The 18,025-nt window shown below is 46.5% G+C and overlaps 1 protein-coding gene across 4 annotated transcripts in view; it reads left to right on the top strand.

Annotated features, from left to right (window-relative positions):
* The window catches only part of TNNI3K (TNNI3 interacting kinase), a 308,028-nt gene that overhangs the window by 66,418 nt on the left and 223,585 nt on the right, over nt 1–18,025 (top strand). For 3 of the 4 annotated variants that reach the window (XM_063939082.1, XM_063939084.1, XM_063939081.1), the window contains 6 exons: nt 9,704–9,802; nt 10,880–11,018; nt 11,418–11,562; nt 11,645–11,749; nt 13,854–13,948; nt 15,007–15,156. In XM_063939082.1, the coding sequence (XP_063795152.1) occupies nt 9,704–9,802; nt 10,880–11,018; nt 11,418–11,562; nt 11,645–11,749; nt 13,854–13,948; nt 15,007–15,156 (733 nt within the window). The remainder of the gene's footprint in view (nt 1–9,703; nt 9,803–10,879; nt 11,019–11,417; nt 11,563–11,644; nt 11,750–13,853; nt 13,949–15,006; nt 15,157–18,025) is intronic. The other variant, XM_063939083.1, reaches the window with a different exon arrangement.

The following is an 18,025-nucleotide window of genomic DNA, read 5'->3' as shown; positions in this document are numbered from 1 at the left end:
CGCAAGCCCCACCACAGCGAGCGTACATTCCCGCAGCACGCCGCCACCCCTAACAGAGCCAGGAGAATGAAGAGTGGTGAGTACTGAGCCTGCGTCCCGGTTAGCGGGGCGCCGGCCATTATGTTGGCACAAGGGTACGGAGACGCACGGCTTCTAAACGGGGCGGAATGCATCTCCAGATACAGTACACAACTGCTTCCCAGTACACTGTACACAGTACCCAAACTGGCAAACACAGCCTTACAACGGTTCTGCTACATTTTAAGCACAAAGATTACCTCAGCCAGTATAAAAAAAGCGGGAAGACTGCACGCCATTTAAGGGGCGGGACTTCACTATGAGAGGATCCAGCAGCTCACCAGCGCAATTTTTCCCTCTGCAGTGGACACAGACGCTGACTGACAGGGACGCGCAGCTCCTCCGGTGTGACTCCAAATTACCACAGCGGTACCAGAGAGTCATAGCAGGGGGGGAGCGACTATTAGTGTACTAGGTCCCATATCAGGATACTTAGTCTGCGACCCGGCTAGGCTTGGCATTAGCGGTAAGGGCGCGGTGGGGGCTGGTTCCAAACAACTCTGTGTCTCCGTGAAGGGCTCTTTGAGGGTTACTTGTGCTTAACCTTTTCCTGTGTGTGTGTGTGTGTGTGTGCTGTCACATTTACACTATGTCAGGCAAAGAGCGTGGTTCTTGTACAGCGGAGTGTTCCTCTGTCACAGGGAATAGAGGCTCTTACAGAGGCTATCGAAGATGTTCTGCATATTCCTGATAAGGTGTCAGAGGAGTGTGAGGAATCTTATTTTAATGTAAAAAAGAAGTCCTCAGTTACTTTTCCTGTGTCAAAGGAATTGAATACCCTGTTTGAAGGGGATCAGTACGTATTACCGCCGGGATCCCGACCGGCACAATCCCGACAGGGGGGCGAGCGCAACGCAGCCCCTAATTTATTCTCCCTCTGTGGGTGTCGTGGAGACCCACAGAGGGAGAATATGTCGGGATTGTGCCGGTCGGGATCCCGGTGTCGTATTCCGACTGCCGGGATTCCGTCCGGCGGGATCTTGACCGCATACCGTTTGAAAAACTATGGGTTAATCCTGATAAGAAATTTCAGATCCCTAAAAGGTTGCTCTCATCTTTCCTTTTCCTCTGGAGGATATGAAAAAATGGGAAAATCCACCGATAGTGGACGCATCAGTCTCTAGGCTGTCACGTAAAATTGTATTGCCTGTTCCTGGTGCAGCCGTCCGGAAAGATACGGCTGATCGTAAAATTGAGACTACACTCAAATCATTGTACACAGCTGCTGGGGTGGCCCAGAGATCCACTATTGCATATGCATGGATCACTATGGGGGTCATTCCGAGTTGATCGCTCGCTAGCTACTTTTAGCAGCCGTGCAAACGCTATGCCGCCGCACACTGGGAGTGTATTTTAGCTTAGCAGAAGTGCAAACGGTTGTATCGCAGAGCGGCTACAAAAAAAATTTGTGTAGTTTCAGAGTAGCTCAAAACCTACTAAGCGCTTGTGATCACTTCAGACTATTCAGTTCCGGATTTGATATTACAAACCCACCCAGCGTTTGCCCAGCCATGCCTGCGTTTTTTAAGGCACGCCTGTGTTTTTCCTGGCATGCCTGCGTTTTTCCGCACACTCCCTGAAAACGATCAGTTGCCACCCAGAAACGCCCACTTCATGTCAATCACTCTGCGGCAAGCAGTGCGACTGAAATGCATCGCTAGACCCTGTGCAAAACTACATCATGCGTTGTGCCCGTACGTTGCGCGTGCGCGTTGCGCGTGCGCAATGCGCCGCATATGCATAGCTGCCGATTTTTAGCCTGATTGCTGCGCTGCAAACAAATTCAGCTAGCGATCAACTCTGAATGACCCCCTAAAGCCATTGCTAAATGGTCAGGTAACCTAATTGAGGGGTTATATTCCTTATCTTGGGGGGATGTTGTCTTACTCCTGCAGCATATACAGGACTCTGCGAACTTTATGGTGGGAGCCATAAAGGAAATAGGCATGCTTAACGCCTGCACCACCGCTATGGCCGTGTCTGCATGCAGGGGCTTGTGGCTACGCCAGTGGACTGCTGACGCAGACTCCAGGAAAGGCGTGGAAGGCCTACCATTCACAGGAGAGGCCTTGTTTGGAGATTAATTAGACAAATGGATCTCCACAGCTACTGCGGGTAAGTCTACGTTTCTTCCTTCCGCAGCCCCCCCAACCAAGAAGACTTATTCAGCTTCTAAGTTACAGTCCTTTCGGACGGCCAAGTTCAAGGGCAAATCCAGATGTGCTTCTACGTCCTCCAGCGGCGCAAGAGGTAAACCACGCAAACCAGCAACAGCAGGTGTTCAGGAACAGAGCTCAGGCTCTGCTTCCTCAAAGACTTCAGCATGACAGTGGGAGCCCGACTACAATTTTTCAGTCAGATCTGGTCAAATTCGTGCCAGGATCCCGGGGTCATAGTTCTTATTTCCCAGGCCTACAGAATGGAGTTCCAAAAGCTCCCACCTCACAGATTCTTCAAATCAGGCTTGCCAGTTTCACAAGAGGCAAGTATAACTTTATAGCATGCCATCCAAAAACTGGTACAGACTCAGGTCATTGTTCCAGTTCCACCTCATTTACTAAACAAGGGGTACTATTCCAACTTGTTCGTAGTACCGAAGCCGGACAGTTCGGTAAGACCAATTCTGAACCTCAAGTCTTTGAACCCGTACTTACGAGTGTTCAAATTCAAGATGGAGTCTCTGAGAGCGGTGATCTCAGGTCTGGAGGAGGGGGAATTCCTAGTGTCTCTGGATATCAAAGATGCGTACCTTCATATTCCGATCTGGCCGCCTCATCAGGCTTATCTTCGGTCTGCACTGCAGGACTGTCACTACCAGTTCCAGGCCCTGCCATTTGGTCTCTCCACGGCACTGAGGGTGTTCACCGAGGTGATGGCAGAGATTATTTTTCTACTCCTCAAACAGTGAGTGAGCATAATTCCGTACATGGACGATCTCCTGATAAAAGCGCCGTCCAGGGAGTGTCAGGCTCCGGAGCCTTACCTCCGGTGGGTGCTCCCGGGGGTTGCTGTCCTGCTGGTTGGCGCGGCTGCGGCGACAGGGAGCGGCTAGCGGCGGGTCCTCCTGGATGGATGTGCAGCTGCCGAGGGCCGGGGGTCTGCAGAGCCGGGCGCTGCGGCGGGGATCACTGCGGTAAGGTCCTCTAGTGTGACATAGTATAGTGTGTCAGAGTCAGAAGCTGGCTAAAGCTGTGTGCTAACAGCTGAATATGTCTCCTGTGCTGGGGGCAGCCATGTTGGAGACCAGAGCATTACCAATTAAGTTCCCATTCTGTGTCCAGACAATCCTGCATGTTCTCCCCTTACAAAAGGGGGCTGGCCCAGAGGGAGATTGGCAGTGCTTCAAGTTACCTCCTTGTGAAAGGTTCTCCAGCTCTGTGCTCCCAGGTTACTTCTGGTGCCTGGTCCTGGTCGCTCTCATCTATCGGTTACCTAAACGCTGCTGCAGTCCTGCTGTCTAAGTCCGTCGCCACTTGTGGAAGCACTCACGGGGTACCAGGTCGTAGAGGAGCTCCAGGTGGTAACAGCAGTTCTCGCAGACGTCTTCATTTCTTCAAAGTCCAAGTTCTTCAGCCTCGTCTTTCAATCACAAATCACAAGTCTTCATTTCTTCAAAGTCCAAGTTCTTCAGCCTCATCTTTTAATCACATTCTTCAGGTCTTCTTTACCGGAGTTCTTCAGCTTCACTCTTCAAGTCATTTAACCATAGACTTTAATTCTTCCAGTTTTGTCAATTTCTCCAATATTCGTGTACAGCCTGTTATTCATTAAAACTACAGTTACTTTCCTACGGAGTCCTCCTTTTCCTTTATGCCCTCTGGGCAACGTTAACAATTAGTTAGGCCTCCACCGCATGAGAAGGAATTACAATCAGCCACCTTGTTTACTCTCCTCACAGGTAGCTGTCCCTTCAGCCCACAGGCGGTGGCAATAGACGCCCTGACAACTCCATGGGTCTATCAGATGGTGTACGTGTTTCCTCCACTTTCTCTGATCTCAAGAATTCTAAAACGAATAAAAAGGGAAAAGGTTCAAGCAATACTCATTGCTCCAGACTGGCCAAGAAGGGCCTGGTACATGGACCTTCTGGAGATACTGTACTCCTCGAAGATCCGTGGCCTCTATCTCTTCGCGAGGATCTTCTGCAACAGGACCCGTTCGTCTATCAGGATTTACCGCGGCTACGTTTGATGGCATTACCATCGTATTTGGAAGAAATACTTCTCTTGGTATGAGAGCAGAAAATATTCTGCAGTGGAATTTCATCTGGGACATTTCCTGCTTTTTCTGCAGGCAGGCGTGGATGTGGGCCTGCGTTTGGGCTTCATAAAAGTCCAGATTTCGGCCTTGTCCATTTTCTTTCAGATACAATTGGCTTCTCTCCCTAAGGCCCAGACGTTCTTGAAAGATGTTCTGCGCATCCAACCTCCCTTTGTGCCTCCCACGGCACCTTGGGATCTCAATGTGGTGCTTCGGGTTCCTCCAATTGGACTGGTTTGAACCATTACAGGAGGTGGATGTAAAATATCTTACAAGGAAGACCGTCACACTGTTGGTCTTGACTTCAGCAAGACGTGTGTCGGAGTTGGGGGCTTTGTCTCACAAAAGTCCCTATTTAATTTTCCATGAGGATAGAGCTGAACTCAGAACTCGTCAGCAATTTCTTCCTAAAGTGGTGTCCGCTTTTCACATCAACCAACCTACAGTATTGTGGTTCCGGTTGTCACGACACCTCTGCTACTTCAAATTCTTTGGATGTTGTGAGGGCTTTGAGGGTGTATGTGAAAGAACAGCTTGTCACAGAAAGATGGACTCGATGTTTGTTCTTTATGATCCCAATAAGATTGGGTGTCCTGCTTCAAAGCAGACAATTGCATGCTGGGTCAGACTTACTATCCAGCATGCTTATTCCACAGCAAGTTTGCCATGTTCAAAATCTGTCCAAGCCCACGCTACTAGGTCGGTGGGTTCATCCTGGGCGGCTGCCCGGGGTGTCTCGGCTTTACAGCTCTGCCGAGCAGCTACTTGGTCAGGTTCGAACACGTTTGCTAAGTTCTACAAGTTCGATACTTTGGCCCCTGAGGACCTTCAGTTTGGTCAATCAGTTCTGCAGGAACCTCAGCACTCTCCCATCCGGTTTGGGAGCTTTGGTACATCCCCATGGTACTAAATGGACCCCAGTATCCTCTAGGACGTAAGAGAAAATAGGATTTTAATTAGCTACCGGTAAGTCCTTTTCTCGTAGTCCGTAGAAGATGGTGGGCGCCCGCCCAGTGCTTCGTTCTTCCTGCACTGTTACTTAGTTAAGTAATGTTGGTTCAGCCATTGCTATTCCTGTTTGAAGTTTGGTTAGCTTGGCTTTCCTCTTGTTGTGTGTGCTGGTTCGGAATCTCACCACTATCCTTATCTATCCTTCTCTCAAAGAATGTCTGTCTCCTTGGGCACAGTTTCCTAGACTGAGTCTGGTAGGAGGGGCAAAGAGGGAGGAGCCAGCCCACACTATCAAATTCTTAAAGTGCCCATGGCTCCTAGTGGACCCGTCTATACCCCATGGTAGTAAATGGACCCCAGTATCCTCTACGGACTACGAGAAAAGGATTCACCGGTAGGTAATTAAAATTCTATTTGCTGTTGCAATCAACTCTGAATTAGGCCCATAGACAATTGGATGACCTAATAACTGTCAATACTGTACCATACATAGTGACCAAGTGGAGGTGTAATGTAATGCAGTATACCATTCCATCAATAACAACACGTGGACACGTTTTTTTATATCTTTATTCACAATCTTTATTTTCCTTTATTCACATATGTGTTAGTTTTTGTAATTTTGACCTCTATGTTTCACTGTAGTCTGGGATTAAATTATTATCCGTTTTTAAATAATGTCAAAATAAAGGTTATATTTTAATGTGACAAAATTAGCTCTCTCCATGTGCGTCAACAATACAGATTCTCTCTCTTTTCCTAACTCGTTAGCATTACATGCACTGTAGTTGACTTTATTGATAACAAATCATCTGTGATATTAAGAGGGACTTTGTAAGTGGATGTATTCCAATGAATCCCCTACATTCACAATATTAATTTATATTGAGTGTGCAGGTACCAGATTTCTTTGTACCTTTCAGACCTCACATGAACACGGGTTATGCGCGGTCATATGCCAATAACCAGTGTTCATAGGTGGCGGTCTGAAAGGGGTTTTACTTACCTCTCCAGAGTCTCGCGTTGTGTGTATACCATACACAATGCCCCCTTTATAGATATGTAAATGCTTGCAGTGTGATGCATCTTTCGAGGTCTACAGGACACTGTGTAGCAGTACGAGTGTTAGGTAGTGCTGGAAATTATGTGTGTGCAGGTGTTGATGTCGCAGAATTGCATAGACACACACCAGCGGATAACTCACACTATGAACAGCCCAGTTACTTAACCAATGGTGTAGGTTTATTGATAGATAGCAGGTACAGTCGTACTCACTGTTACATGCACACTGGTGATGGAGCAAAGCTTGAGCAGAGTGGGGTTTCATAAAGCAGGTGAGTGTATTCTGCAAACAGGTAGCGGTGCAGGGAGGGTGGAACAGCTTCTTAGCAGATATTAACCAGGTCTCTCAGCGGAGCTAAGCAGGAGACTTCTGTCTTCCACCATGTCACTCTACGCAGTCTCTCACACAGTTCTAAGATGGCTCCTGCACATACTCAGTAGAGATCTTGGGCCATCTTGGGATATTATTATGCACATAGTCTGTAGAGCTCTTGGGCCATCTTGGGATATTATTATACACATACTCTGTAGAGATCTTGGGTCATCTTGGGATATTATTATGCACATACTCTGTAGAGATCTTGGGCCATCTTGAGATATTATTATACACATACTCTGTAGAGATCTTGGGTCATCTTGGGATATTATTATGCACATAGTCTGTAGAGCTCTTGGGCCATCTTGGGATATTATTATTCACATACTCTGTAGAGATCTTGGGCCATCTTGGGAAATTATTATACACATACTCTGTAGAGATCTTGGGTCATCTTGGGATATTATTATGCACATACTCTGTAGAGATCTTGGGATATTATTATACACATACTCTGTAGAGATCTTGGGTCATCTTGGGATATTATTATGCACATACACTGTAGAGATCTTGGGTCATCTTGGGATATTATTATGCACATACACTGTAGAGATCTTGGGTCATCTTGGGATATTATTATGCACATACACTGTAGAGATCTTTGGTCATCTTGGGATATTATTATGCACATACACTGTAGAGATCTTGGGTCATCTTGGGATATTATTATGCACATACACTGTAGAGATCTTGGGCCATCTTGGGATATTATTATGCACATAGTCTGTAGAGCTCTTGGGCCATCTTGGGATATTATTATACACATACTCTGTAGAGATCTTGGGTCATCTTGGGATATTATTATGCACATACTCTGTAGAGATCTTGGGCCATCTTGGGATATTATTATCACATGTTCAACATTATGAACAATGCAGATGTCCACGTTACATGTCGACATCATGACTGTCGATATTGTGATTGTTGACATGGGAACTGCCTGGATAATATATATCTATTCCTTAATAACTGTACTGTTCAGCCCATGCAGGATAAATACTTGGGGGCAGTGAATGGCTGTCCGTATGCTGATTGGTGCATGGCTGGAGCTATCCACCAATGAGAGTGCTGACAGCCACTCACTGTGTATGAGCTTGGGGAGAGATGGCGTGAGACCAATGGATGGGTAAGTTATGATTTTTTTAATTCATTCCTGTGAATGGGTGGGCAGGGAACAGGGGCTCTGGTGCATTGCTTTGCCCAGGGCCTACAATGCTGATAACGCAGCCCTGCCTAGTGGTAGTTCTGTGCAGCCGATCTTCTGTGCACAGCTTCATATTTACAGCAACATGCAAAAATGTGCACCTTATTGGGATCGTTGGTGCAGCCTGAGAGGTATTTACCTAGAACCGTCGCTTTCTGTGTCTGTGTTTGCTTGGAATAAAATGATGTAAATTACTACTGTGGTGCGAGACGTCCGTGGTGTTTTGGGCATTCCACGTGCCCCTCATCTGGAATCTGCACACCCTTATGTTCCGTATGCCTCTGGAACGTGGGGCTCTGTTTTATATGTGAAGTCTGGTTTTATTTCCCGGGAACGCAGGTTTGATCCACCCTGACGACTTGTCCTTTGAAGATATTGCTGCGATTAGTTAACACAAAGTGGATATTTTTTCTCTCACGCTTGGCGGACGAGTAATATGTAGTGAGGCCGCTTTCTCTGGGAGTTTCAGATTTCTCTGCAGATTTGTTGGGAAATGAATAGACATATCGAGAAAGCTCCATTTTTACATGCGTCGTCTCTTAGTGAGTACTGGAAAGCGGAATGTGTTCCTGGGGGATTAAGAGGTCCACTCCTGACGTGATGAAAGTGGACACTTAGTACACAGGCAGATGGTATGCCTCGGGAAATAGATATTCTCTCCATTTGATGTTATTGACTGCAGAGCATTTTCAGATGTCTACCAAAAAAAAAAAAATAGTTCAAACTTCAAAGGCGTTATTGCCGGCGATTTGGAACTTGAGGAATCGATCACTTTGCATAATTACTAAAAAGCCGTGCAATCAAAGAACTGAACGCCAGGTACAGTTCTTCAGATAAAATATAAGGCATTCAGTTGTGACATTTTGGATCATCCGTGTCATTGGGCCTGGATTCCCATGTGGACGCATTTTCAGCATAAAGTTGCAGCCACTATTGCGTCCATCGGGACGCATGCGCAGAATTAAAACTAAGGGGCATATGTATCAATATTTGGAGAGAGGCAAAGTACCAGCCAATCAGGTCCTGTCTTTTTTTCAAAAACAGCCTGTAACGTGACAGTTAGGAGCTGATTGGTTGGTACTTTATCACCGTGCACTTTAGCACTCTCCATGGCTTAATAAATCTGGGCCAAGATGAGAAGACAGAGACGACTGACACTCTGGTTGCGTTCTGCTTGCCAGAAACGCTGTGATGTTTCTGCCGAACCTTTGCCACACACCTGATAACATGGCACCTGTGGCCCGAAAATTACTTCGACGCCCCATAATCTGATTGATCTAACTCAATTGGAGCCCTCGCAGTTTCTCTGTTGGGCATTGCTCCTGTCGCCCGGCAGAGGTCACCTTGTGTGTGCCCAGATTAAGAGGATGGCCCCCAACCCCTGTGGCTCTGGGAGTGGGGTGTACTGTAATACCATCAGTGTGACCTCCTGCTATTATAACACATAATAAAGCACACACATTTGGAATTTTATTGGTGCCCATGTAACGTTATGTGGAAGTAGCCGGTCCTTATTAAATGACCTGTTTTCCTTTCCCAGTGTTTATTGTCTCATTACGCGCTGCAATCATGAGGAGTCACGTCTGCTCGCTCCGATTCTGTGCTCATAGCCCCAAGGACTAATATATTTCACTTGAATCAACTTGTATAAATGAAATGCAGCCATTGTCCGATCTGTCTATGGCATGAGATCTGAAGGTTACATCTCATTAGCTTTCCATCACTTATCTATTTCCTGCCATACCTGAAGGTCTTTATTCTCTCATATTCAGGCTGTTGATATTTTATTACAACACGGAGCATATGTCAACGTGCAAGACGCCGTATTCTTCACCCCGTTACATATTGCGGCATACAATGGGCACGAGCAGGTGAGATATGATCAATGTGAAATATCTAATTCATTATCTCTTTACACATTTGGTTATCAGAAGGGTGACTCAGACTTTGGGGGTTATTCCGAGTTGATCGCTCGCTAGCTACTTTTTGCAGCCGTGCAAACGCATAGTTGCCGCCCACGGGGGAGTGTATTTTTGTTTTGCAAGTGTACGATCGCATGTGCAGCCGAGCGGTACAAATTTTTTTTTTGCACTTTCTGAGTAGGTCTGAACTTACTCAGCCGCTGCGATCACTTCAGCCTGTCCGAGCCCGGAATTGACGTCAGACACCTGCCCTGCAAATGCCTGGACACGCCTGCGTTTTCCCTACCACTCCCAGAAAACTGTCAGTTGACACCCATAAACGCCCTCTTCCTGTCATTCTCCCTGTGATCGGCTGTGCGAATGGATTCTTCGCTAGAAGCATTGCACAGCAACGATGCTGTTTGTACCAGTACGACGCGCGTGCGCATTGCGGTGCATACGCATGCGCAGTTTTGCCATTTTTTTAACTGATCGCTGCGCTGCGAAAATCGTCAGCGAGCGATCAACTCGGAATGACCCCCTTTATGCGCTTTGTGAAAAGAGTTTTGTCATGACTGATTGCTCACTGCGCATTTTTAGGCCATACGCCACTTTATCAATACGCTGTGCCATGCAAGGCTGTGACAAGTGTTGAGCAATATAGCAAGTGTAAATGTTGCCATGGGCAACTTCTCCACTGGCTCACTTCTCCACACTTTTCACTGCTTCATGAATAGTCCCCTTATTTCTCTGCTTTTTATCAGTCTAATTTAGAGATTTAATTTATGTATCATACTCACATGAGCTTCTGTTTTTTACAACTTGCTATGCGATTTCATCCTTGCCACTCTTACTCCTAGCGCTGAGTACATCACACGTACCATACTTACTTAGTTGGGTTGGGATACGCAGCACAAGAAACATGATTTAGTGGGGAAGGCGCAAATCGCCACACCACGCGGTATAATATCAATTGTGTCATAATCTGTAAATAAAAGAATCTGTGAATTAGTTTCATATACCGCTTCTCTTTCAAATGTGTCTTAGGTCACGCGTCTGCTCCTGAAATTTGGCGCAGATGTAAACATGAGCGGAGAGGTGGGAGACCGACCCCTGCACCTCGCCTCCGCCAAGGGGTACCTCACAATCACCAAATTATTGCTGGAGGAGGGAAGCAAAGCAGACGGTAAGTCTTCAGTCCGTTCGGCTAATGGCACGATCCACCTATTTACTGTCCGGTTGCATGTGAGAAACAAGCAGATAGATAGATGTAATCAGTAGACCGCAGGCAAGCACCAGTAACTTTTAGAATTTAATTTTGTCCTGATATCACAGAAACATTAGAGCCAAAACACCAATAAAAAGTAAGAACAATAATGGCGGCCATTTTGTTGAAGTCACATTTCACTGAAACACTGTCCAATAGCGAATCCAACCCTGCCAATTTTCACATTTCTTTCGAAAGCACATAAAGACCTAAAAAGTGACCAAATGGAAGTCCGCAGCTGTCATGTGTATTCTTTGAAATACGTTTTTTATTGTACACATATTTCGATGTACAACGTATTTTGCATTTTTCCTGCAGTCAATGCCCAAGATAATGAAGATCACGTTCCGCTGCATTTCTGTTCACGATTTGGACACCATGAAATCGTCAGATACCTCCTGCAAAATAACTCAGATGTCCAGCCTCACGTTGTGAATATTTATGGAGACACGGCCTTGCACCTGTGAGTAAGCCAAGCCCCAGGCTCCGGCCTAAGGCCTCAAACTCACCGCGTTATCCCTCTATTTCTGTGTTTTTCCCGACAGCGCCTGTTACAATGGCAAATATGACGCGATGAGGGAATTGATCCAGCTCTCGGGCACAGAAAGTCTGACGAAGGAAAATATTTTCAGCGAAACGGCTTTCCATAGGTAAGCAATGGTTTTTGTGGGGGCTGAGCTTGACAATAATACATAACACGCATCAATAAATGTATACATTTACTTCTGATTTTATCACATCAATATTTATTATGCACGGTGCTATAAGGTATATTGCACTCAGTCGTATATGACACAATTTATATTATAAGCTTGTTCCATGTAGTATCTCATTGTATCCAATACCAAGGCGTTTTGCTTTACACAGCTAGCACTCCATACATTATACTCCTATGGGCCTGCTTATATCAGGGCCATTGAGAGATCAATGGGGCCCAGAGACTGGGGGCGTGGCCAAATCCAGGAGACCAGGGGCGTCACTAGAGTAGAGTGTTGCGGACAGCACCCGGGTGTCACCCTCCGAGGCGGTGACACCAAAATGGCAGCTCCTCCGTGAATACTGCACCCCCATAGTGATGAAAATGAGGGCATGTCCTGATGCCACGCCCCTTCTTGCGAGGCTGTTTGCCGCACCGCGCGCCACCGACCCCAGTGACGCCACAGCAGGACGCATGGCCAATATTCCTCCCAATTGACATCATCATGCTCTCTGCTGTTCTCCATGTCCATTGCTTTGGCATCATCATTGATTCCACCCTCAGCTCCGCATCTGAAATCCAGGTTCTCCTGCAGTCCTGGTGCCTCTTCCTTTGCAACATGGGCAAAATATACCCCTTTCTCACTCTCCCTGGTCCACCCCCTCATTATCTCCCGCCTTGACTACTGTAACGTCCTCCTCCCTGGTCCTCCCCTTTCCCCTCGACAATCCATACCGAATAGTGTAGCTCTCCTAATCTGCCTCTCCCGCCACCCCTTAACCTCTTTCCCACTTTGAAGAATCCTTTCAATGGCTCACCATCCCCTTTAAGATTCAATTCAAGCTAGAGCTGGACATTGGAGGTTGAGTCATTGGAATGATCTGAAGGACTGAGAAACCCACTGTCAGTTCCTTTAGACGCAACCATCGGATGGACAATCTCCATATGTCTAGCCACCGCACAGGGACATCCATTACATTTGCAATATATTTTATAGTCCGTGAGACTCTGCACGTGTTACACACGTGCTGTGTGAAGTTTTCGCGACTTAGGATGCACGCTCAGTTGAAAAACATTGCTCAGCTACAGCTACAGAATATTGTCATGCCTATGACTCACAATCAGACCATTAGTAGTATAATGAGGACCCATGGTGGAATTTACCTAGAGGCTGCAGCATTGCAGCCGCCACTGGTAAAATCTGCCACCTCCAGTGAGCCAGTTACAGTCCGTGTGCACAGGCTACACTGGCAGTGACTTCCCATGGGAAGCACTATCTGCTCATCACACCCAGGACACGTGTCCCAAGGGGAGGACTGCCAGTCCGGAATGTGATTAGCATAGAGCATGCTTCCGGTGGGACGCCACTGCCTGCCTTGCTGTTAGCCTTACCTAGCTGGTGCAGTCCATAGAAGCCGGGCTTGTGCGCTGCACCGATCTGCCGGTGTTTGCTGCGAGACATGGACACATTTGCCCATGTGTGTACGCCCCCGTGCGATGCTTTGACCCAGCATGTGGGGTGGACTTGCCCTGTGCTGGACCTCCCCCCACATGTCAAGGAAATTGATCGTAGATGTACGACCAGGTCTGAATTACCCCATCATCCCTTGGCCTATAACTGCAGACAGCTACTGTACTGTATGCTTAGTACTGGCTATCCTTGCTGCCTGCAAATACCCCCAGACGTACATTATCCACATATCATTGTGCCATTTATATTCTTTTTTTGTGCAAATTATTAGTGCACAAACCTCTCCAGAGATCTGCAGAACATTACCGGGCTCAGATTCCAGCGGCCTCTGTATAATGATACACTGTATCTCCGGAAGCATCACATACTCTGCATAATAAGAGGAACAGATTTATTTATCCCCCTTACATTCAGAGCAGCGTCAGCTGATAATGGAACTACGGCGTATAGCATATTGCTCTACATCATTTGTTCTAACACCTCAGCCCTCGTTCATTCGCCCTGGCGACGTCTGCGATTGCGGAACATTGAACTACAGTTATCGTATGGGTATTTCGTGAATTACTGATGCTTCTGTCTCCGATAGTGCCTGCACGTACGGCAGAAATCTAGAGCTCGTAAAGTTTCTGCTTGATCAGAATGTTTTAAACATCAACCACCAAGGAAGAGATGGACATACCGGTAAGTTATATACAGTCACATGCTCCTGCCCCTCTATTCCACAATCATAATGTATAATTATCATAAACCTATGTCTCAGGGGTGTTGTGTACGAGTTCCACATTGTGAATGTCGATACTAACTTATTGTTGACATGTTGTTGACGGTGAGTATGTGGACAATACTATCTAGCCATAACCCACAGCCTGGCTCTAACACTAGTATGTTCATACTGTAGACTTGCATAATGTAAACAATGTAATGGATGGCCATCGATGGTTACACTAACCGATGCTCATCCCTATTCCTTCACTGACTGGCCTGTGGGCCAAACAGAACCTGGGGCGGGGCTTCATGGGTGTTGTGGGGTGGAGCTATGCTCTGTGTAAAAATAAAAAATAAATGAAACAAAGAACTATCGGGCGGTTCTTTTACCATCGGTGGTGAGAAACCATCTGGTTCTCCCCCATCAATGCCAAAAGTTTCCATAAACCATCAATGATTTGAAATCATCGATGGCCGATGGCAATCTCTAGCCCCTATGTTGCCCCACACGCTTGTGGGACAGGTGCATACACCAATCCGGGTGAGAGGGTGGTGCGTACTGGACAAAAAGCGGACACCCGGTTGGATGTAAGGGGACTTGGATACAATTCCACATCCAGATATAGGCAGCAGTTTCATATTCTGAACAGGACATTACAGCTATCCCTTTAATTCTGTATTACGGCTTACCTGTCCCACGCAAGGTAGCAATTAATTCTGCTTAGGAAAGTTTAATGTCTACGAATGATCTTGTTCTCTGTCCTTTATACACCCTCGCAGCATTTATGATTATTCTTTACTCTCTTTCTTATTTATTCATTTTTGTTTGGAGGGTATCATTCTTCTCGGGCTGGCAGAATAACTACCGGCTTGTTGGCTGTAATAAAATAAAATCATCTTATCCTTTCAGCGCAGGGTAATTTTCTGTATAACATATTTCCCCGGAAAGAATATCACTTCTGGCTTTATGATCATTGGGTCTGGTTCTATTATACTCCATCTAATGCCGGTGACTTCATCTCCCAATCTCCCAGGATTGCACTGCGCCTGTTACCACGGGCACGTGCGTCTGGTTCAGTTCTTGCTGGACAATGGAGCCGACATGAACCTGGTGGCCTGTGATCCCAGCAGATCAAGTGGTGAGAAGGAGGAACAGACCTGTCTGATGTGGGCTTATGAGAAAGGTATGTTGGAGCGTTTGACGGCCGCAGTTGGGCGGTGACCTGTGGTGCCTGGTCGGGGAATGTAATAAGCTTTGATCCTTCTAGTGCAAATTAGACAATAAATGCAAATGTCTGATTGGTTGTTGCAGTATTTCTCCCTGCAGTATGTTTTTTTTCCATAGGGCGCAAGACGCATGGTGTGATCTAGCCATTCCGCCATGTGTAGCCATTCCCATATTTTGTAGTTTTTCTTGAAGTTTGTATCTTATTGACATTGTAGTTACCAAAATATTCACTTATATTTATCAAAATTATTTTTTCTAAAATAATGTGAAAAGGATGTGTCACATTATATTAGTATCACCTGAGGGTACTGGAGGTTAATTGGAGGAGAATTCACAAAATTCACCTCCAAGCCCTTAAGTTACATTTTTTTTAGCAACCAGATCGCATTTCTGATACTTGTAATAGGAAATGCCATGTGCCCGAATTTACTAAAATCAAATTGTAAAAAAATACCAGAGGGAGCCCTGTGATAATAAAGCTATCTTGAGATTGTGTTAATTGAGCTTCCCTCTGGTTCCAGTAACCCTGCACAGCCTTCTCTACCTGCTGGCGGTGAAGGCTGAGCTCGAATCCTGCCCCTGTGATAAACAATGTGTGTCTAATAGACCACAGGCTGATCACTGTGTAAAAAAAACTAAAAGTTAGAAGAAAAAAAAGGTAATAATTGCCTGCATCCAAAACTGGTGATTGATGATCCAGGAGGGCAGCCGGTCATTTGATCGCTATGCTCCTGCTGTGACCCCCCCCGGTGCACTAAAGTGATGCTGTCAAGCCAACATCTTATTTTAATGCACCGGGTGTCACATCGCAGCACAGTATCAGATGACTGGTTACCCTCACCGGATTACCAGTCCTGGCTGCAGGTAAGTGTAAGTGGAGGGGTTGCGTTAAAATGATTCACAGGGACAGAGCTTTCTCGCAATCTCTGTCCCTGCATGCAATATTCAGTATGATACACATTGCGGATTTCAGCGACTTTATCACATCCCATCTGCATCCGAATTGCGGATTGTGATCTATATGCCCAGTAGTGTCCCAGGTACTTAGGGTTAGTGTTTTAGTTGCAAAGGAGTTGGTATAAAATCGCAGATTAAGCGCAATGATACGTTCCGTCTCAAAGTACATCAAATTCAAACCAGTTTCCATGACGATGTATGTCAGCTGCTGATGTGACCACACTACGCACCTCAATGTGTGACCATGTGTCCACCCGCCCCGCCATCTTACACCTGATGCTGGGACAGTATGGCTGATATGAGGCGCAGTGTTATTGGCCGTCAGGGGAAGCTGTGGTCTACCTGCTCTGGCCTGGAGGGAAATTAGGATGAAATAGAGAACATTACACACGTGAGAGGTCGTTACCTTACTTATTGAACTGGGTGCGATACATTATACCGGCAGTCACATGACCAACACCGGCATCCCAACAATTAGAATGCCAACAGGAAACGGTATAATTATTTTATACCTCCGCTGCCCCCTACCTTAACTCTAACCCGCCTGGGGTGGCATCTAGGGCTAAGATTTAGGGGGTGGCGGCTAGGGCTAAGACACCGTGGGTTGCCGTTTACGGCTACCCCCCCATCCAGTGTCTAACCCCCCCAGGGGGTATCCAGTCTCTAGGTCGACCACACTTAGGTCGACAATGTCTAGGATGACCGCTGTTGGTCGACAGTAACTAGACTCGACATGGTTTCTAGGTCGACATGTTCTAGGTCGACAGGTCAAAAGGTTGACATGAGTTTTTTCACAATTTTTTTCTTTTTTTTTGAACTTTTTCATACTTAACGATCCACGTGGACTACTTTTGGGAATAATTGGGGTTCCCGGTCACTGTACGGAGAATACGACACACAAAAAAATATGAAAAGCCTCATGTCGACCTTTTGACCTGTCGACCTAGAAACCCTGTCATCCTAGAATCCCTGTCGACCTAGTTACTGTTGACCAGTAGTGGTTGACCTAGACACTGTCGACCTTCCATACCAGACACCCCCAGGGCCCAAACCCTAATTGTCTCCCCGTTATTTACCATTGAGATGTCAACAGTTGTTGTACTGGTGTCGGGATTCTGGAGTCAATTATATATATATATATATATATATATATATATATATATATATATATATATATATTTCTCTGACGTCCTAAGTGGATGCTGGGGACTCCGTCAGGACCATGGGGAATAGCGGCTCCGCAGGAGACAGGGCACAAAACTAAAGCTTTAGGATCAGGTGGTGTGTACTGGCTCCTCCCCCTATGACCCTCCTCCAAGCCTCAGTTAGGTTTTTGTGCCCGTCCGAGCAGGGTGCAATCTAGGTGGCTCTCTTAAGGAGCTGCTTAGAAAAAGTTTTTAGGTTTTTTATTTTCAGTGAGTCCTGCTGGCAACAGGCTCACTGCATCGAGGGACTTAGGGGAGAGAAGTTCAACTCACCTGCGTGCAGGATGGATTGGCTTCTTAGGCTACTGGACACCATTAGCTCCAGAGGGAGTCGGAACACAGGTCTCACCCTGGGGTTCGTCCCGGAGCCGCGCCGCCGACCCCCCTTGCAGATGCTGAAGATTGAAGGTCCAGAAACCGGCGGCAGAAGGCTCTTCAGTCTTCTTGAAGGTAGCGCACAGCACTGCAGCTGTGCGCCATTGTTTGTCACACACTTCTCACCAACGGTCACGGAGGGTGCAGGGCGCTGCTGGGGGCGCCCTGGGCAGCAATGTAAATACCTTTTATGGCTAAAAAAATACATCACATATAGCCCTTGAGGCTATATGGATGTATTTAACCCCTGCCAGATATTACAAACTACGGGAGAAAAGCCCGCCGGAA

Source organism: Pseudophryne corroboree, chromosome 9 (assembly GCF_028390025.1).
Source record: "Pseudophryne corroboree isolate aPseCor3 chromosome 9, aPseCor3.hap2, whole genome shotgun sequence".
In the NCBI taxonomy this organism is placed as follows: domain Eukaryota; kingdom Metazoa; phylum Chordata; class Amphibia; order Anura; family Myobatrachidae; genus Pseudophryne; species Pseudophryne corroboree.
Note: the sequence above shows the minus strand (reverse complement) of the source record. Positions and strands in the feature narration are given on the sequence as shown.